A 20270-nucleotide genomic window follows, 5' to 3' on the forward strand; every position below is an offset into this window, starting at 1 on the left:
TGAGTTTCTAAAGAATTGCTGACTGGGCTGGGAAGGTGGCTCAGTGGTAGAGTGCTCGCCTTGCATGCCTGAGGTCCTGGGTTCGATTCCTCAGCATCCCATTCACAGAAAAAGCCAGAAGTGGTGCTGTGGCTCAAATGGTAGAGCGCTAGCCTTGAGCTGAAGAGCTGAGGGACAGCGCCCAACCCAGAATTCAGGCTCCACAAACCAAAAAAAAAAAAAAAAAAAAAAGCATTGCTGACTGTTCACTTTCCCCTCTGAGAGCCCAGGGGCAACATCTGGGCTGAGGTTCCGTGTGCCCCAGAGTCACAGCAGAGGCCTCGGTGACACACTGGGGACTGAGGGGCGGGGGCGTCAGGCACACAAACCTCAGTCCTGAGCTTTGTAACACACACACACACACACACACACACACACCAGGGTCTGTGGGAAGGCATCAGCTATGCAAACCTCAGTCCTGAGCTTTTGTAATACACACACACACACACACACACACACACACACTGCATGCATACATACCCCCCCCCAAACACACACAAAGACTTCTCCAAAAACAACACAGAAGACAGGTTTCACCGAAGCGTTTTATTTTGGCTGCTTCTGGCCTTGACCCTGGCCTTCGGCTCTGGCGCGGCACAGCCATAGTCGTGGGCAGGAAGCCCTGTGGAGCCAGACAGGGCCTCACTCACCACCGAGCCCACTGGACGGGGAGCCACGAGACAGGCCGTGGCACCCACAGCCCGGGGAGGGGGTGTCACAGGCCGGGGCACAGGGCTTGCACTGGCAGCAGTGCACGGCGCAGGAAGGCGGCTTGCCGGCAAGGCTCAGCAGCAACCGTATAAATAAGAGAGGATACCATCGAGTCACACGGACGTGTTGAGCTCTTGAAAAAACAAAAATCCAACCCAAAAGGAAGGGAGGGGCCAGGAGTGCGCTGGAGCCGGGGAGGTGGGAGAGGAGAGTCCCCGCTCGGAAGTGCTTCTCAGGGTCTAGCCTGGAGCTCAGCGTCATCTTCACGGTGGGGGTGGGGTGGGAGAAAACATCATGCAATTTCCTACGGGTGGCGTCACAAGTGGCGGAGCGGCCCTGTGCCCCGGGGTCGGCCACGCAGAGGCCCCTCGGCGCCCCCCGAGAGCCTCCTCCACCGGGGGTGGGCTCACGCGGCCGACAGGAAGGGGAAGAAGAAGAAGTTGAAGGCAAACTTGAGGGCGCCGTGCACGGTGCTGCGCCAGTCCTGCTCGATCTTCACGTGCCGCCTGGCGGGCGCCAGCTGGGCCATGCAGTTCAGGCAGCTGATGGCCTTCAGCTCGAAGACGGGCCACTTGCTGCCCAGCCGGCCCTCCAGGATGGTGCTGAACTCGATGAGGCTGCCGTGGCGCAGGCCCAGCAGCACGTCCTTGAACTCGCTGCTGGCGCGCAGCACGATGTCCTTGGTGATGTCGTCCTCCTCGTGGCCGCGGGTGCTGTTGGCGCCGCTGCCGAACGGCATGCCCACTGTGATCTCGAACTTGTAGCGGTCGAACTTCTTGATGTGGCAGGGGTGCTTGGCCAGCTGCCGGAGGCGGCAGAGCTCCTGCTCGGCCGTGGCCGTGGCGCCGGGGCTGCAGGACGGGTAGGCCTCGCCGTACAGACAGCGCATCCAGTCGCCCACGAAGAAGGGCAGCATGTTGATGGCCGACTCGGCGCTGTTGTCGATGTCCGTCACCCGCACGTACTTGAAGCGCCCGGTCCACGTGACCCGGTGGCCCTCCAGGTGGCTGCACAGGATCTGGGTACGGGCCATGTTGGTCTCCTTCCAGGCCCGTGGGCCGCACAGGAAGCTGTACTGCGGCCAGCTCAGCGTGGAGTTGTAGACCTTCATGCCCTCCGAGCGGTACACGTAGAACCAGCAGAACAGCACGATGGCCGAGAGCCACACCAGGATGAGCTTGACCATGGAGCTGCGCGACAGGGACTTGGCCATCTCCACCGCGGACAGGCTGGCCTTGCTCCACCAGCGCAGCAGCAGCGGCACGGCGCACAGGGCCGCGGTCGCCAGGAGCTTGGTGAGGTCCAGGGACACGAACCACCAGGCAAACTGCACCACGCCCATGAGGGTGAGGCCGGCCACCAGGACGGGGAGCGCGAAGAGGAAGAGGAGGTAGCCGACCGAGGCGCGGACCAGGCCCAGGCCGGTGGACTCGAGCAGGATGACCACGGACAGCTCGCACCACATGAAGCAGACCAGGTAGGGCACCAGGTAGCAGTAGGTGCCCTTGAAGCCCCTGAGCTGCGCCATGCGGAAGAAGAGGTACAGGAGGTAGAGGTAGAGGAGGCAGGGCACGCTGACGTTGAGAACCACGAAGTGGCCGATGGGCACGGTGAAGAAGGTCTGGCCGAGCGCTTTCACGAAGTGCCCGTCCACGGGCATGGTGGGCAGGAGGGACAGCAGCCCGGCAGCCACCTCGGTGACCAGGGCCCGCCTGGTGTAGGGCTCGGCGCAGCTGCTCAGGCTCATGTAGCTGGTGACGGTGAAGAAGACGGAGACCATGGCCAGCTCTGAGCAGGGGATGCAGTCCTTGCTGGCCAGGGGGAAGGAGAAGATGACGAAGACGACGGACAGCAGGAAGTGGGCGTAGGGCTCCAGGTGATTCCAGCCGAAGTTCACCTCGGCCTGCTCCACGTCCAGGTTGGGCTCGAAGCGCAGCAGCAGCTCGGTGAGAGAGCGGAAGTTCTCCCAGGCCTTGCTGTCCTGGAACACCTTGAGCGTGCAGATCACCATGGACACGAAGGACAGGTAGAAGACGACCAGGGGGATGAAGAAGGCGAAGAAGTCGACGGTCAGGTTGCTGATGATGAAGAAGAAGACCAGGGCGTTGATGTGGTGGGTGGGCACGATGGTGGACAGCCAGTGCATGCCCGCCTTGGAGGCCAGGTCGATCAGATACTCCTTGATCTCCATGATGGCGTGCAGTGGGTACTTCACCACCTGCGGGAGACAGTCGCTGGAGCCAACTGGGGCAAGAGCCCCGTCCTGCAGCCTGAGGCTCCCCGGCACCCCTCCCTCCGTGACGGAAGCCCAAGAGCCATCGCCCCACGCTGGCTTGTCCCAACAGACCTCCTGACACGCCTTCCCCGGCCAGGCGCCCGGGCCCCACGTCCACGCGGCCGTGCTGTGTCCATTCACCAAGGCAGGGTTGGAGCTGCCCCGGCACAGGGATGGGGCAACCGGGCCTGCATGCACCCGTGTGCCGTGTGCAACCTGCGGCTGCTGCTTGTGATAGAGACCATCCACTCTAGCCTGCCTGTCAATGAGCAAATGCGCGCAGGCAAACCAATGAGCGGCGGGCAGTGCCCCCAGCTGGCTCCTGGTGGCCTCTGAAACCTGTCACGCACTGTGGCATCTGACGCGTGCAGAGAGCGGATGGGCACTAAAAAGGAAGCAGTCCAGGTTTTCTCTGAAGGAGCCCCTTTGGGAGGAGGCCAGGCCACCAGTAAAAATCAACAGCTTGGACGGTGCCACCACCCCCGGTATGTGCCACCCTGGCCACGAGCAGCCCAGACGGCTGGAGAGGCCTGTGGGCACCCGGGAACTGGCACAGAAGGAACTGCGGTCCTGCCTGAAGTCCCACAGCCACAGATCCTGCACAATGCCTGGGGCAGAGGGCCTGTGAAGCACAGAGAAGCTTCCAGAGCTGAGCCAGCAGTGTCCGGCCCCTGAACAGCCCCGACCATCACAGCTCCCCCCCAAGGCTCACCAGACTGGGCGACTAGACCTGACTTCTTTCCTACAGAGAATGTCCAAACACATTACAGCCAACTCCTGCTGGGGTGGGAGCAGAGGTTTTCTGCTTCATTGCTTCTGTAACACAGGGAAGGGGTTGGGTTCGTGCACCGCAAAGCCTGCTGTGCCCAGGGTGAGGGGGCAGCGTCCCGCGCACCAAGGTCTGCCTTTAAACAGCCCAAAGCAGGGGCTGCTCACACCGGAGGGACAGGCCACGGGTGTGCCGCGGGGAACTGGTGGGCGCTTTAGTCATGCATTACTTTCTAGTACTGGGAACTGCACTCTGGGCGCTGACATTTGAGCCAGGCCCTCAGTCTGTGTGTTGTCTACTGTTTTGCAGGTTAGGGTCTTGTACTAACTTTGCCTGGGCTGGCCTCAGACCTCAATCCTCCTTCTCTACCTCCTGAGTAGCTGGGATTTCAGACATGTACTACCACGTGCAGAGACCCTGAAAGGATTTTAAAACACTATTGAATGAGTTTTGGGGTTTTTAAAATTTTGTTTTGTGCTGATCCTGTGGCTCCAACTCAGGGCCTGGGTGCTGTCCCTGAGCTTTTGTACTCAAGGCTAGAACCCTACCACCTGCGCCACGGCACCACTTCCAGCTTTGTGTTGGTTAATGGCAGATGGGGTGTCCTGCACTTGTCTGTCCGGGCTGGCTTTGAACTGCAGACCCTCAGATCTCAGCCTCCTAAGTAGTTAGGACTCAGGTGTGAGCCACCAGTGCCCGCTTTGAACACATTTTTAAAAGAGAACCATCTCTCAGGGCCTCTTGCATTCCAGCCTTGGCATCTGGAACCTTCTTTAACATTCTTTGTGGGAGCAGAACGAGCACACGAAGGTGCCTGTCTCCTGGGCCAGGGACCACCCCTCCGCGTCCCCCAGCCTGTCCTCTCAAAGGACATTAAATGCCAGGGAGGCTTGAGTGACACTTGTCATGGTTTACTGCCTCTTTTATGCAAAAGACTTGTAATAAAGTCAGGTGCTGGTATCATGCCTGTAGTCCTAACTACTCAGGAGGATCAAGGTTCAAAGCTAATCCAGGCAGGAAAGTCCACGAGACCAGCAAAAAAGCCTAAAGTAGAGGTGTGGCTCAGGTGGCAGAGTGCCAGCCTTAAAGAAAAGACCTAGGAACAGCACCTAGGCCCTGAGAACAAGTTCCATCTCTCTCTCTCCCCCCCTCCCTCCTTCTCTCTCTCTCTCTCTCTCTCTCTCTCTCACACACACACACACACACACACACACACACAGGCTTGTAATGAGAGACAAAACAATCAAGAGTTCTGACAGCTCCAAACCCTGAAAGGGAGGGAACAGTGTATTTTTTCTCTTCCTCCCCCGTCTCTGTCTCTGTCTCTGTCTCTCTCTCCACCCAAAGGGCCCTCCACTCTTCACAGCGTCCACTTCTCTACCATGGGGCCGACGTGTCTTGCCACCCGACCCCAGCAGCGTGGTGTGACACGGGAGTGGTTGGGAGGGACGTGGGTCTCTCCCCCTCCTGTGTCACGCTGGCCCCCACTGCTAACACTTCCTCTGGGCCCAGAACCATGCCAGGCTCCGCAGCTGCCTTCTCCTGGGCGAGCAGGGACACAGGGCCTGCTGCCCTGCACACGCTCGGCTTAGGACCAGCTCTGGGCAGACCTTCAACACGAGCTTCAAGCTCATGCGGCCCACGCCACGCCACTCCATCCCAGGACCTCCAGCGTGGACAGCTTCCCATCACGGACGCCTTCCTGGTCCTCCATGGCCGGAGCGAGGCTTTCCACTCATCACCCCAGGGCCCTTGCGCCCCCTGGGGCTCACGCTGGACACGGTCTGGCTCTAAGTCCCAGGAGAGTGGCAGTCAAGCACTGACCTGTAGGCCCCAACTCTCCTGTCCTGCCTGCCCCCCCGTCTCTCCGATGGCCCCTAGCCTTTCAGCCCACTTCCTGCCAGTCTGCAGCTAGACCGTCCCTCACCACTGCCCCCAAGTCTGACTCATTTGCCCACTTGTACGCCCGCAACCGGTCTCAGGCAGTGATGAATTCCAAGAACTGAGGATGCTCGCACATCACAGGCCCGAGCCTGACGGCCGGGTCCTCCGCTGGTGGCCCTGACTGACGGCCGGGTCCTCCGCTCTGGGTCCTGTGCTGGCCTTGGTCTGACTGGTCGCATGCTCACACCCATCTGATCGGGTTTCTGGAGACCCTGGCATTCCCCTAGACAGCAGTGTGGACACACCTATCCCAATCTAGAAGGCTGAACTGGGATGATTCTACAGGAGTCCCAGTCACACCGTTAAGCCTGAGGCTCTAGGTGTGTGTGTGTGGGGGGGGGTGTTTATGCCCCCTGTTCATTCCTGCCACCCATGCCTCGGTGTGTCAGCATCCCCAGGCCAGGCCTGCCCACCCTCACCCCCACCCCCATCAGAGCCTGCAAACAGGCCCACGGTTGGGCCACCGCAGCCCACAAGACCCCACAGCAGTTGTTGGAGGGAGAGTCCCTGCAGAGCTGCACCTGTCTTATGCCACAGATAGTCTACGTGAATCCAAAGGTGCATCCCGTCCCGATCAAGGCCCTCCCGCCTACAGGGCCCTCTGTGCCCACCTGCTGGGCACTGCCCTGGCTTCTGGGCCTGACTGTAAGAACCACGTCCTTCTGACAGCTCAGGGGCCGGGGGGACCGGAGGGAGCAGTGGCACTGCCCAGGACGTGTCTGTGACGGCGTCCCGCTGGTCCTCGTGGGCAGGCCACTGTGGGGACGGGCGGCCGGGGGCCGGCGCTCACCTTCTGGCGCAGCGGCAGGTCCTCGGGGCTCTTGCCGGCCAGCTCGTCGTCATCGTCATCGTCGTCATGGAAGAGGTTGGTGGGGATGATGCCCTTGGCATACTTCTTGGTGATCTCCACAAAGTCGTCCAGCGCGATGTAGTTCTTGGCTAAATAAAGCACAAGAACACGGTGCCAGGCAACGCCAGCCATCACGACCACAGCATGGGTGGAAGAGGTGAGGACGGAGGCTTGGGGACCAGCTGAGCAGGAGTGGGTTGAGGCAGGCCCTTGCCCGGGTGCGGACGGGTAAGGCCTAGCCAGGTAGGGCGGAGGTGGCCATCCGCCAGGCCTTGGCACACCTGCTGTCTGCCTTCAACACCCCAGGTCTCCTGCGCCCTCTGCCCCCCTGCTCCCCTCACTCCACATCCCCGTGCCCGGGACACTGGCATCCGAAGGGTCTGGATCAAACATCCATTCACACCCCAGGAACTTGGCGGGAGTCGCCAGGGTCCTGTAGTCTCGTGTGTGGATGGACAGGAAGGGCAGACAGCATGCCGGGGGCGGGCAGGAAGCACGATGCCAGGTGGGCACCGCGGGGTGGGCTGTACTCACACTCGCTGCTGACCAGGCGCTCCAGCATCCGCCTCTGTCTCTGCAGGGACTTGGGGACAGGCCCGGGCTGCGCCCCTCCATCTGCAGGGGACAGAGGACTGGGTCAGGGCTGGCCGGTCCCCTCAGCCCTGGAGCCCATGGGCAATGCAAGCGCCACCCCCCTGGGCAGCCACTCTATGAGCCAACCATGCACACCGCCCTTCCTTCTTGGGGACACAGGCCCTGGACCTGCACCTCCATGGCTGGCATTGTCTACTGACTCAAGTTTCCCATCAACAAGACAGCCTAGCGACTCAGGAGGCTGAGACCTGAGGAGCGAAGTTCAAAGCCAGCCCAGGCAGGAAAGTCTGTGAGACGCTTATCTTCAAATGATCAAAAATTCAGAAGCACAGGGCGCTGGTGGCTCACGCCTGTAATCCTAGCTACTCAGGAGGCTGAGATCTGAGGATCGCGGTTCAAAGCCAGCCCGGGTAGGAAAGACTGTGAGACTCTTATCTCCAACAAACCACCAGAAAACCGGAAGTGGCGCTGTAGCTCAAGTGGTAGAGCGCTCGCCTTGAGCTGAAGAGCTGAGGGACAGCGCCCAGGCCCAGAGTTCAAGCCCCATGACCGACCAAAAAAAAAAAAAAAATTCAGAAGCAGAGCTGTGGCTCAAGTGGCAGAGTGCTACTAGCCTTCAACAAAAGAGGCTCAGGAACTGCGCCTAGGCCCTGAGTTCAAGTCCCAGGATGGGCACCAAAAAAAGATAGCCTGCTCTCCTGGGGTGAGACCGAGGCCCCAGTCACCCCATGTCCCTGGACCTGGTACCAGACAGCAAGAGCGCAGCATGAGTTTAACGAACCAACAAACACCCAGCCAGGATTTGTTGTCTGCCTGTCCCCCACCTCCCAAGCCCCGAGCCCCGGTTCCCACGCAGCCCTGCCTGCACAGGGAAGGCCTCCTCCCGGGGAAGGGCCTGGCCCGGGGCTGGGCTGGCCGGTGACCTGGCTGCCGTACCTTGCTCGTTGACCTGGCCGACGTTCTCCAGCAGCTCAGACACCGCCACCTGCTTCTTCTTCTTGGGGTTGAGTTTCCAGTACATGACCAGCGCGGCCTTGCGCACGGCCCGCTCCAGGTCCGTCTCGGAGGACAGCTGCTTCACCTCGGGCTCATTCTCCGCAGTGATGCCTGAGAAACAGAGGCGTCGGGCCAGCCTGGGTCCCGCCTGCCGGAGCCCAGCGCCACTCCGTGGGCACGCACGCTGCAGCCGAGGCCCCCCTGAACTCACCCTTCCTGTCCGCCAGGCACCGGCGGAGCAGCTTCACGGCCTCCCGCCGGCCCTGCTTGGCTGCCAGGAGGAGCCAGTCCACGGCGGTGCAGCTGTTGAGTTCCTCATCGGTGTGGCTGGCCAGCTGCAGGTAGTGTTTTGCCACCTGCAAGGCAGCCGGGCCCTGTCTCTGGCTCCACCCTCCACACCCCCTCCCCACCCCGCCCATCCCCTCCCCGCCCCTCCCTTCCAGGGCCCAGGGACCTTGTTTGGTTGTTGTTGTTTGAAACAACTTTTTCTTGGAAGGAATCCTGAGGAACCCTGATCGTTGGGCCCCTGGTCCCTTGGCAGCATTTCTGCGTCCCATGGGAGAGGAGGGGAGATGACGTAGAGCCCAAAGCATCTACTCTCAGGCCGCTTGCAGCCACCCTCCCCTGCCCTCCCCACACAGCGCAGCCCAGTCTCCAGGGAAGACTCTCAGCTCGGGCTTTGCACTGGGCATCTCCCGTGTGGGGATGTGCAGGGTGGGAGTCTCCCGGGTGTGTGTGGGGGGCACCCGCTTGAGCCACACACTGCAGGGCAAGATGGGAAGAAGTCACTGCCTGGGGCGTGTCTACATGTCTACAGAGCTCCCGGGAATGACGGGCAGGGCACCGGGAGGCCTGGGGGGCGGGGGGAGCTGCCCAGAACTCATGGCCGCCTACCCGTGGGGTCCCCACAGGTCACGACGGAGACCGGACTGTGGGATCCCCACTCACTGTTGTAAGGCTGAGGCAGCGCAATGATGAAATGTGGCCTGGGGGGTCAGCAGAGGTGAGGAGCAGGGCGGGCGCCTGCCGGGCGTGATGGGCAAGGCCGGCGCCCCTCAGGGAAGAACGCGTGGGGGAGGGCACAAACTAGACCGCTGGCGAGGATGCCACACTGGGGCAGGATCCGGGCCTGACGGGGATGGGGGTGGATGCGTCTGTGGGTGGGGCAGGGACCTCAAGGAATGCGGAAACAGAACCACGATGGAGCAGGCACAGGGGCACCACCACGCGGGCTCCCTGCGTCCGTCTGTGGGCTGCGGGACACGGCCAGGCCCATGGTGCAGGGACTGAGCCCCCACCACGCGCCCCTCACCTCTGTCTGCGCCTTGGGGTCCCCAGCCTTGGCCTTCTCCAGGATGTGTTCAAATGGGATTTCCACATCTCCCTTCGCGGGCCCTGCAATGCAGGGAGAACAAGCAGAATATGATAGAGCCCAGGCCTGTCACCTATCACTGGGGGGGGACAGAGCCCGGGCCTGTCACCTGTCACTGGGGGGGACAGAGCCCAGCCCTGTCACCTGTCACTGGGAGGGACAGAGCCCGGGCCTGTCACTGTCACTGTCACTGGGGGGGGACAGAGCCCGGGCCTGTCACTGTCACTGGGGGGGACAGAGCCTGACCCTGTCACCTGTCACTGGGGGGGACAGAGCCCAGCCCTGTCACCTGTCACTGGGGGGGACAGAGCCCGGGCCTGTCACTGTCACTGGGGGGGGGACAGAGCCCAGCCCTGTCACCTGTCACTGGGGGGGACAGAGCCCAGCCCTGTCACCTGTCACTGGGGGGGGACAGAGCCCGGACCTGTCACTGTCACTGGGGGGGGAGGGGACAGAGCCCAGCCCTGTCACCTGTCCAGATGGGCTCTGGGAGGCCTCGTGCTGACCCCTTTAACAGCCTGGCAAGAACAGGAGGACCCCCACCCAGAAAAGCGACCATCCTCAGACTCATGGCCTTGAGCAAGGTCAGCACACCCCCCTGCCCCAGCCGTGGGTGGCACAGACCTGAGCCACCACTGCCCCCCTTGGGGCTCCACTTTGAAAGCCTTGACCCAAACAACAAGAATGCAAAACCATAAGACAGTTTCAGAAAAAAAATCATTCTACCAGTCTCTGTCTCCAGAGCCAACCCCCCCCCACACCTGTCCCACGCTGTGCTCCCCAAGGCGGGCCAGAGCCCGCCCGCCCACCCTCCACATGGCAGGGGACGGCAGAAACCCGTGCTGTCGCCCCCACGCTCCTGGAGACAGGCAGAAAGCAGCGAGAGACACGGTGCCCAGCATGCCTCCAGCCACTCGCCCGCGGCTCTCCCAGCCCCGCTCCATGCCAGCTCCATGCCAGGCTCCGGGCAGCTCCGCTGCGCTGCAAGCCACCGCCTGGCTGCTGTCTCAGGGCTAGGATGCCAGGGCCAAAGGCAGAGTATGGAGGGGCAAAGGGGGGCCAGGAGAGGCTCTGTGCAGGTGGAACGGGTGCTGCTCTGGGGAGGCGGGAGCCTGGGGTGCAGCGAAGCTCCTGCCTGCAACCAGCCAGGCGCCGGCTCACACTGCAGACCGGCCCTGGCTTCCTGCCTAAGAAGAAACGTGCACGCAGCCAGAGGCAAGCCCCAGGGAGCTTTCCGCCCAGGGCCGAGAAGCCACCTGCAGAACACGTGTGTGCGTCACTGTGGGTGTTTTGTACACTGCTTGCCACCTCCCCACGCTCCCCGTGGTCGGGCGGCACTGCCCACCTGTCAGATCCACACGCCACACCTCACATCCCCAACCATAGCACTCAGCAGGGATGACTGTGCTAGGGAAATTGTGTGTGTGTGTGTGTGTATGCGTGTGTGCACGCGTGCGTGTTCACATGCACACACTCTAAGACTGGGGCTTGAGCTCTGGGCCTGGGTGTTATCCCTTAGCTTTTTTGCTCAAGGCTGATGCTTAACCAGGTGAGCAACAGCTCCACTTCTGGCTTTTTTGTTAATTGGAGATTAATTTAGTTAATTGGAGATAATCTCATGGACTTTCCTGCCTGGCTGGCTTCGAACCACTATACTCAGATTCCAGCCTCCTGAGAAGCTGGGATTACAGGTGTGAGCCACCAGCACCCAGCTAGAAATACTCTTCCTTCCTGTGCTAAGCTGGGCAGGTGATGCTTACTTACCCTGTGGGCAGAGAGAGGGAGGGGAGGGGTGTCTCTCCATGACAGCATGTGGATTCCTGGATCCAGCCTAGATTCTTTACAGGTATCATGTGTTTCCTATATTCCCCGGCAACACACGTGGCGTATGTGGATGTGTACTGGGCTTCTGTCATTTGTGATGGAGTGAATCCTGACGCTGATGCTTTAAAACTCCAGCAGTAAGTGGAGCATCACGACTGAGTAGATCTTACCCGCTCACCCCGTGCGGCCTGAGGCCGAGGCCCTGCCCATCTCCTTCTCTCCTAAGACTCTCCTGCATCTGAAAGACTTGTACACGCCACACGCCTTCGCACAGGGCCCTCCCTCCCACTGGGCCACTGCAGCCCCCGGAGGGCAGCCCCGCTGACCACACCGAGGGGTGAAGGCTGGGACCCAGGAGGAAGCAGCGTGAGCAGGGTCTGTCTCCCCAGCCTGGCACTTGGCCTGGTGACCGCTGCACGGAGGCGGCGCCCGGGCTGGAGCCGGGCTGTGTGGAGAGCGGAGGGTGGAGAGGAGATTCCCGCCCAGCCAGCGGCGCAGGAAGCTCCCAGTCACCGCCCGCCAGGCAGGGCCCGGCCCGCCACGCGGCTGCAGCTGTCCACCGAGCCTGATTTGTACTGAACTGCTGACCGTCTGCCAAACGCCCTCAGAACACCACTATAAACACCACGTTGATACTTACGACGTAACATCCTGCCTCCAACGTCCCACCGCCAATCCCAACTTCACCTCTCATGTCCCCCCACCCCCGGGGTTCCGGTGTTTCTGTCCCTCACACGACGCCACTCTGTGGGGCCTCGGTGAGTGCGGAGGACACGGGATGCCATGTCATCTGTGACCAGGGCCCAAGGGGGTCCCCTCTTCTCCCCCACGCCCGTTCTGTGGAAAGAGGATGGGGACCAGCGGGGGGGAGGGGAAGCAGGGATGGGGGCGGTAAACATGATCTAAGTACACGTGCGGCGGTGTCATAATAAAACCTACTACTTTGTACAACTAATATATACTGCTAATATAAAAGATTTGTTAGATAAAATCAGTATGTATTATCTCCAAGAAAAAAAAAAAAGGCTTCCCTGCCAGCCTCTGTTTTCTATGGCTGGCCTCCGAGGGGGGCGGGGGGGAGACAGAGCCAAGGGAGCCCGGGCGGGACCCCAGCTTGGCGGGACCCCCAGCTTGGCGGGACCCCCAGCTTGTTGAGACCCCCGTGCGTCACAGCCCACCGTGGCTGGAGGCACAAGCCCATCGATCAGGGCAGGACTGGAGACGAGGCTTCCTGGAGGAGGAGGAGGAGAGGGAACCACAGGAGGGTGCTGGGGGACCCCTCCCCGCCACCGTCACTGCAGCCAGAGAGCGACATGCGTGGGAGCCACACGCCCCGTGCTATGCACACACAGGGCAGACCCTGTCAGGCAGGGGGCACCCGCCCTGGAGAGTGCCCGTCAGGGGCTGAGGGTCAGGACGCCACTCTGAAGACAGTGGGCTTTCAAACCACAGGTGCTCGCCCAGGCAGGGTCCTAAGGTCAGAAAGATCCAGAAGCAGGAGAGCCGCAGGAGCAGGAGGCATTTCAGCAGGTGGGGTGGGCGGGGCAGGCCTGGGGCAGGGGTGCCCTGTGGGCAGAGGGGAGGGGAAGCAGGGAGCGTGGTTTGGAGAACACAGGATGAACTTGGGGTGTAGGGAAGGGCCTGCACTGAGGAGGGCCCCATGGTCCCATCTATACACATGGGAAGGGGGCAGGGGATAGAGGGCCTGGCCCAGGCCTCGGGGCTTACCGGCTCCCTCCACGGCTTCTCCACGTCTGGCCCGGGGGCCGCCGGGCACGGTGGGTGCAGAGGCTTCTCCAGCGCCTGGTCCGGAGCCAGGGCTGGCCGGGGGCGCTTCGCTCCCCTCCTGCTCCCAGGAGGCAGTGGCGTTGAGCCGGGCTCGAGCCTGGGGCTGTGGGGCCAGCGGGGGTTCAGAGGGGCTCAGAGGAGGGGTGCTGGAGGCCATCCTACCTGCAAGAAAGCAGAAGGCTAGGCTTCCGGAGTCTGCCACCTCCAGCTTGCAGGTTCTGGTATCTTAGTGACCCGAGCCAGCAACGCTGTCCAGCTCCACACAGCCCAGCAGCTCCAGCTCGGGTCCTGGCATCGCAGGCCAAGGCACGAGACTCTGGGCCTTAGTGTCCTCCCCTGAGAAATGGGGACAGGGCTTTCTGGGCAGGGCCTGACCTTGGGAACGAATGAGGGCCCACGTCAAGCACAGGCCACCAGACCTGAGCACAAGTGCATCTCATCGTGTGTTCAGGCTGCCACAGAGGGTGCGACATTCCACGCTGGTGTTCTTGTTAATGACAGCAATAGGTGAGCACTGGTAATCTGTAATCCCAGCTACATAAGAGGCTGAGACCTGGAGGACCAAGGTTATGTGCCAGTACACACACACACACACACACACACACACACACACACACACACACACGCACGCACGCACGCACGCACGCACGCACACATACACACACAGAGGCACAGAGAGGCCACAGGAAGGCCACAGGAAGGCCAGAGGCTGGAGTGATGCAAAACCGTGGATACCACAAACTGATGATGGTGCTGAATCGATGGAAACGGAGCCCCCGCCCCGCCCCGAGGTGCCCACGTGGTACACAACTTGACCTTGGCCTTCAGTCGTCTGAACGGTGAGAATAAACTTTGTGTTATTTTAAGCCACCAGTTTCCGGTGGTTTCTTTTGGGAGCTTTAGGAAATGAATCTCCCAGCAGAGAGTAGAAGTTACGTGAGCAGGCTCAGGGTGGGGAGGGGAGGAGGAACTGGGGAAGCCAGGATTTCAAACCAGACCTGCCCAGCTGTGGGGCCCGTCACGGGAGAGAGGTCACAGAGCCTCACACGCACTAACACACACACAAGCAAACTGGGCAAAGCGCCACAGGGTGAAGAGGCTTCTAGAACAGAAGAGAGCACAGGTCTATGGCGCATGGCATCCCACAGGGAAAGGGCTCGGCAACCTGGAAATCACCCTGCCAGCACCATCAGGCAACTTCGCGCCACAGACCACGGAATAGAAAGCCTGAACGGGCTTCGGGCGGGGGCCACAACTCCCCGAAACGGTCAGACCCCCAGCGTGCTCTGAGGCCTGAGGGTTTTCCTCAGATTCCCCTAACTCGGGGCACGTGCATCCTCTCCATCACAGATGAGGAAACGGAGGCAGAGTCGGGGGAGCTCCTACCACTAATCTCCTGGCCCTGGGCTGCCCACAGGCCGGGCATCTCCCCCCTCCTGTGTGCCTACTATCCTCATCTGAAATGGGAACACCCCACTGACGAGTGACAGAGCCAGAGGCCAGAGCCTGTCGGCTGCTAGCAGCTTCAGGCCCAGAGCCTGGGGGAGGAGGGGTGTGGGGGGAGGTTTTGGGGGGTCCTGGGTAGATGCTTCCAGAGACCACTGTTCATGGGGAAACTGGGAACAGAGCCAGACTATCCCATTTCAGCTCTCGCACCAGCCACAAAGGGCTGAAGATCAGATTCTGTGTCCAAAGAGCAGCACAGATTTCCAGCTGGACAGTCTTCCCGCAAGGGATGAGCTCTTGACGTAACTTCTGAGCCTTGTTTTAAAACATTGCCTTGAGGTTACTTTAAAACCCAAAGCATCTGAGCCTTGTCTATCTGCTTGGAAGTCAATGCTGGGCTCCACGCCATCTCTGAGAGGAGGCTTCTGGAAACAGCAAAGCAACCTCTGTAAACGTTGCCATCTAACAGCATGTGCGGACTCAAGGGGCATCGGACCAGTGGGCACCAGGACCCAGGCAGGTCTCCAAGCCAGGGGGTGGACCGAGGAGCTCCAAGACCCAAGCAGACACGAAGACTCCAGGGCATCCACACCGAGGTAGCACCCAGACCCAAGGAGCCCCAGATCAAGAAGGCCCACGCACCCAGGAGCCCCGCCTGGCTAAGGCACAGAAAAGCCTGGTGGCTTGGCACACAAAGCCCGTGATCCAGTCCCCAGAGCTATCTGAGGTAGCAGGAAGGCCGGACCCGGCTTGCCTCCTCTGGGTACTCAGCTGCTACAGAGTCAAGCACCCTCCCGGTGGTCAAGAAAGCCTAAGGCCGGTACCTGTCACCACGAACAAGGGCCCTGCCCTCATCTGTTGCATGCTTTTCCCTCATCCGCCAAGCAGGCAGGACACATCATCCTGCGGTCCCACATGTCAGCCCTCACCCCACTGCAGACCGGAGACCTGCTCAGTGTGAAATGCCAGGGCTGAAGTTCAAATCCACACCCGGGATAAAAACCCCAGCACACTCAGAAAGAGACCCTCGAACTTCCCTGCACCCCTTCCAGATCCATCACTTCCCAAAAGGGCCGTCCTTCCTTGGCTCAGGCAGCAGATGCACCAGGCCTGGCCCTGCAGGGTTGTCCTCCCACGAGCCAGCCTCCAGCCGCCATGCAGAGCACGGCAGCCCGAGCCAGAGGTCCTGCCCGCCTTGGCAGGCCTTTTCCAGCAGCCTCTTCTGTGGTCTGTCTTCCGCACCTGCTCACTGGTAAATACAGCTCCCAGGGCCTCTGCCTCCAGCCCTCTCTCTGCTGGAGGGGGTAGGAGGGATGGCACCATCCTGGCTAACTGCCCTGCCTCAGTTTCCCCATCTGTACAAAGGAGAGGTTGGGATACTTTCCATATCAGACAGCAATCTGCAATTTGACGAAGGATTAAACCCTAACTCATTCCTTCCATTCAGGTGGAAATCACCCTCTAAATGTAAAGTCCTGGAAAAATACAGGTTTGGGCTGGCTGTTGGGCTGAGACACGTGCTCGTCACATTGCAGTCAAAGTAAAATCTCTGGCTACTGAGACTGGGAGGCTGCAGGAGGATTCATTTTCAGGTCTCCAGAGGCGAGCCTAGTTTGGATCAAAGAGTTTGTCATTCCAAAACAAACAAACGGTTCTGGGCCCTGGTTGGCCACCGGAATGACAAAGATCAGGAAAGAATGCATACAGCATGAACTGGACTGGGCTGCCTCCTCCCTTCTCTGCTTGGTGATGCTGACCCCAGAAGACTCAGGCCGTGCTTCAGGGCATGCAGTAAGGGCTTCACATATGCCAGCAGAAGCCTAGGATGGCCTGGCCGTGGGAAAGCACATCAGCCTGGGACTGGTGTGGCTGGTGACCTTAAGCAAGTGGCTCCGAGGCCTGGGCACCCTGACTACAGAACGAGAGCCTGGTCATGCTGGCTTTGCCCCCAAGGCCACGGTGGCCACAGTGGTGACTTGGGACTCGTCATTGTGTAAGATCCCAAAACACAGAGTGGCCGGCATTCTTTCCCTGTGAGCACCACGGCATATTTTTATCCCCTCAGAACACAAATGCCAGCACCAAGGAGTGAGCTGGGCTGAGGAGCCACCACCCCTACAGATAGCCCCCAGACCTCTCTTCGGAGACAGGGAGCAGCTTGCACGTGGGGCCTCTGCCCAGATGCTCCAACCCCGCAGCCCAGTCCAGCCCTCCAGGGGCAGCCCCGGCCTCAAAGCCCCTCCTGGACATCATTTCCTCTCCACCTCCAGGATCCCCGCATGGGACACCCAGGGCTCACACACAGAGGGACCCCAGAGAGGACTGGCCAGGTGATGAAACCCTCAGCCCTCTACCTGGGGTCACGCAACCCGGCTCTCACTGGCTTGCGGAAGAAGGTCTCCACCACACCGCTGAGCAGGCTTTAAAGCACTGTGCGGTATCATTACGGGGTTGTTTAGCATGAAATGAAAATTTATCTCCAGTAAGGGGTGGAAAACAATGACTTCCTAAAATGTTAAGACTTACAATCTCTGGGTAAGGAGTGGGTGGCTTTATTATATTCTTTTTTTAAAAAATGTATTTCCCTAATTTCCTATAATGAATAAACAATGTTTGATGGAAAACGCGTGTGTGTGTATGTGTGTGTGTGTTGTCCTGGGGCTTGAATTCAGGGCGTGGGCACTGTCCTTGAGCATTTTTGCTCTACCACTTGAGGCACAGGTCCACTGCTAGCATTTTTGGTGTTAATTGGAGGTGAATCTCACACTTTCCTGCCCAGGTTGGCTCTGAACTGCGATCCTTAGATCTCAACCTCCTGAGTAGCATAGGCCACCAGCGCAGGGCCAGGGTGTTATTTTTTAAACTCATTTATGACTGAGTCCTAGAGAACTGGGCTCCGTAGGTCCACAGCGTGGGGTGTCCACTCTGGCCTGGCCTGGCCCCTGGCACAGGGCTATGGCTCAAGACAAGGACACAAAGCCCTTGGTGGCTCCCAGATACCTATTTTTGCTCTGAGTATTAAGAGCTAAACCAAGGAACATTGCAGCTTACCAATGTGGCAAGTTCAGAGATATAAAGCAATGGGCTGAATTGAGAATGGCCTGGCCTTGATCATGGATAGCATAGATGCCCACACCTGGTACATCAGCAGGCACGGATGGACAGCCCCATGCCAGGACGTGCCTGCCCCAAAGAGGCTGTTCCAGGGCCAGACTTCGAGCAGCTCCGTCAGGACAGGAAGACCAGCACCCCAGCAGATAAACCACAAAGGCAGAGCAGCACTTGAGGCTGCTGGACACATAAGGAGGCCCTCAGTCAACCATGGGAAGGCCCTACAGAGCCTCAGGACAAGCTGGGGTTGGGGCAGGGGTGGGATCTGGGCACCCAGCCCAGGAGAGGAAGCATAGGGCAGCAGTGAGCCAGGATGTGTCCAGCTAGAATGTGATTGGTGGGTGGACACAGGAGGTAGAGAAGAGGCCTGTTGAGAGCAGGGCAGGTCCCCAGAGTCTGAATGAATGCCAGGTCAGGAGGCAGACTGGGCCCCACAGGCCAGGGAGAGGAGTTCCAAAGCCATCAGAGGACGGGAGACATGGCTCACCAGTAGAGCACCTGCCTAACAAGTGTAAGCCCCTGAGTTTAAGCCCCAGTATCTACAAAAGGAATCCTCAGGGCTTCTGGAGTCAGGCTCTGGGACTAGGGAGGAGGCACGGATGGGAGTCAGCCAGGGTGAGGGAAGGGGCCGGGCATCCTCACAGGCTCCTCATCCGCTGTGAGGAGCCTGGAGGTCACAGAGCAGGGACAGGCTTGGGGCTACAGCTCATTCCCTGAGTTGGTGGGTAGGGTGCCCACTGTGACTCTTAATGCCACTGTTAGGGTACCTGGCACCAAGCAGGCATTCCTGAGGCCTAACTAAGCTGGGTACGAGGGGGGAGAGGGCGGGACAGCTATGCTGGGCCTGCAGCCCCAGGCTTGCCAGCTTGGCCTGGCAGGGACAGGGAAGGCGAGAGCTGGGGAGCCCTCTGCACTCTTCCAAGATGACGACCAAAAGGAACCTGTCCCCAGATCCCTGGCCAGATGCCCTCTCAGAGTCACAGTCCTGGGAGACAGAGGCAGACAGGTAGGGAGGGGCCTAATGTCAGGCTGTAATGAGCAGGGGCAGTCAGCACCCAGGGTACCAGGGCACAGCTCTGGGGTACAAGAAGGGAAAACCCCTTACAATCAGGAAAGTCCTGGGCCAACTGCCAGGGATCATCATACAAGGGGAGGGGGGAGGGGGGCAGGGCAGCGCTGGCTGGGGGCCGGGCAGAGATCTCACAACTGTGGCGGTGGGTCCAGACCTGCGCCTGGCCTCAATCCTCCCCCATCAGAGGGGAGGGGGCCTGTAACTCCTACCCTCTGTGGCCCCTGAGAGGGGTGAAGAAGGGAGTGGAGGGAGCCCCAAGAAGCTCAAATGTTGGTTCCTTGGAATTTCATGACATCAACTATAGAAAATGGGGTGAAAGGAGGGCTTCATCACATGCAGAGTTGACCCACAAGGGCTGGGTCAAATCTGCAGAATGCTTCCAGCAATCAGACCGGAGATGAAGGCCCCCGATGGCTCATACCAGAGCGTGGTCACACCAGGGCCGGGGCAGGTCACAGCTTGAGGGGTGAGGGGCTCCCACTGCCCACCTCCTCTAAGGGGGGGTGGGGGGGGACAGGAGGAACTAACTGACCACTGGGCTCTTTAGTAGCTGACCTCTCATGACCCACTAACCCCACCTGGGATTGACCTCCCCCCCATGACCCGCTAACCCCCACGTGGGACTGACCCCTTCCCCATGACCCGCTAACCCCCGCGCCCCCCCCCCGCGGACGCCTTCCAGCGGCCCTGGGGCGGTCCGGCCCGGCCGGCTGCGGTTCGGGCATGACGGGGCAGCTCGGTGCGGCGGGCCGGGAGGAGGGACCGGCCCTGGGGAAAGGATGTCCCCTGCCGCCCCGGCCCCAGATCGCTGGACCCCGGGGCCGGTGTCCCCGCCCCGGCTCGCCCGGGCCGGAGACCACTTTCCCGGACTAGACGCCACCCGTCCCGGGAAGGCGTCACCTCGGGCGTCGCGAAGCAGCGGGCCTCCCGACCCTCCCACGTCCCGGAACTTACAGCGCACTTTGGGCCCGGTCACTTTTCAGTTTGGAAGGGGAAACTGAGGCCCGCGGCGGGCGCCCCGCCCCCTCCCACACACAGCCCTTCCCGCTCTCCGGGTCCCCGGCCCGAAAGCACTCACCGGCTGGAGGGCTCAGGGCGCCGCGATGGTCTCCAGGCCCGCCGCAGAGTCGCCGGGGAGCGGCCGGGAGAGCAGCGGCCGGCACGGCGAGCGGAGCGCGCTGCCCCGGAGCCGGAGAGCGCGGCCCAGGGCCCCGGGGGCGGAGCGCGGCGGGGGCGGGACCTCGGGACGTCCTCCACTCCCAGCGCGGCCCTGCAGACGCGGCGCCAGCTCGCCTCGAGGAGCGGCTGGCGCGCCTGCCAATCACAGAGTGTCCCAGCCAATCGGGGTGCGCCCCGCCTGCCCAGGCGGGCCCTCTCCCAGTGCAGCCGGGACTGGGGCGCGGGCGGGTCCCGGCGCCCACGGCGAAAGTTTCCGAGCGGACTCGGATCGGTGTCCTGCCGGGCTCCGCCCACGGGGCG

At 60.9% G+C, this 20270-nt stretch overlaps 1 protein-coding gene across 2 annotated transcripts; it reads right to left on the reverse strand.

Moving 5' to 3' along the window:
• Positions 1–1067: 1067 nt before the first annotated feature.
• On the reverse strand, positions 1068–19988 carry LOC138826551 (wolframin). Of its 2 annotated transcripts, none has more exons than XM_070021816.1 (8): positions 19870–19988; positions 13103–13320; positions 9491–9573; positions 8390–8534; positions 8119–8289; positions 7123–7203; positions 6529–6677; positions 1068–2968 (listed from the first exon to the last, which is right to left on the reverse strand). In XM_070021816.1, the coding sequence occupies exons 2-8, from the start codon at positions 13317–13319 to the stop codon at positions 1157–1159; spliced, it is 2658 nt and encodes an 885-aa protein (XP_069877917.1). In that variant the 5' UTR covers position 13320; positions 19870–19988; the 3' UTR covers positions 1068–1156. The 2 variants fall into 2 exon arrangements, with proteins under 2 accessions (XP_069877917.1, XP_069877916.1); XM_070021815.1 differs by having other exon boundaries at positions 13103–13324.
• Between the last annotated feature and the right edge of the window lie 282 nt (positions 19989–20270).

This window comes from Dipodomys merriami, unplaced genomic scaffold (genome assembly GCF_024711535.1).
Source record: "Dipodomys merriami isolate MVZ:Mamm:240054 unplaced genomic scaffold, mDipMer1.0.p SCAF_143, whole genome shotgun sequence".
NCBI lineage: Eukaryota > Metazoa > Chordata > Mammalia > Rodentia > Heteromyidae > Dipodomys > Dipodomys merriami.

Bases quoted from the DNA above. Each gene is read 5' to 3' on its own strand.
- LOC138826551 (XM_070021816.1), bottom strand. From the start codon at position 13,319: ATGGCCTCCAGCACCCCTCCTCTGAGCCCCTCTGAACCCCCGCTGGCC. The intron at 8,290-8,389 runs GTGAGTTCAGGG...TCTGTTTCTCAG, and splicing joins GTGCCTGGCGGACAGGAAGG to GCATCACTGCGGAGAATGAG. The intron at 6,678-7,122 runs GTGAGTACAGCC...TGCTTTATTTAG, and splicing joins GCGCCTGGTCAGCAGCGAGT to CCAAGAACTACATCGCGCTG.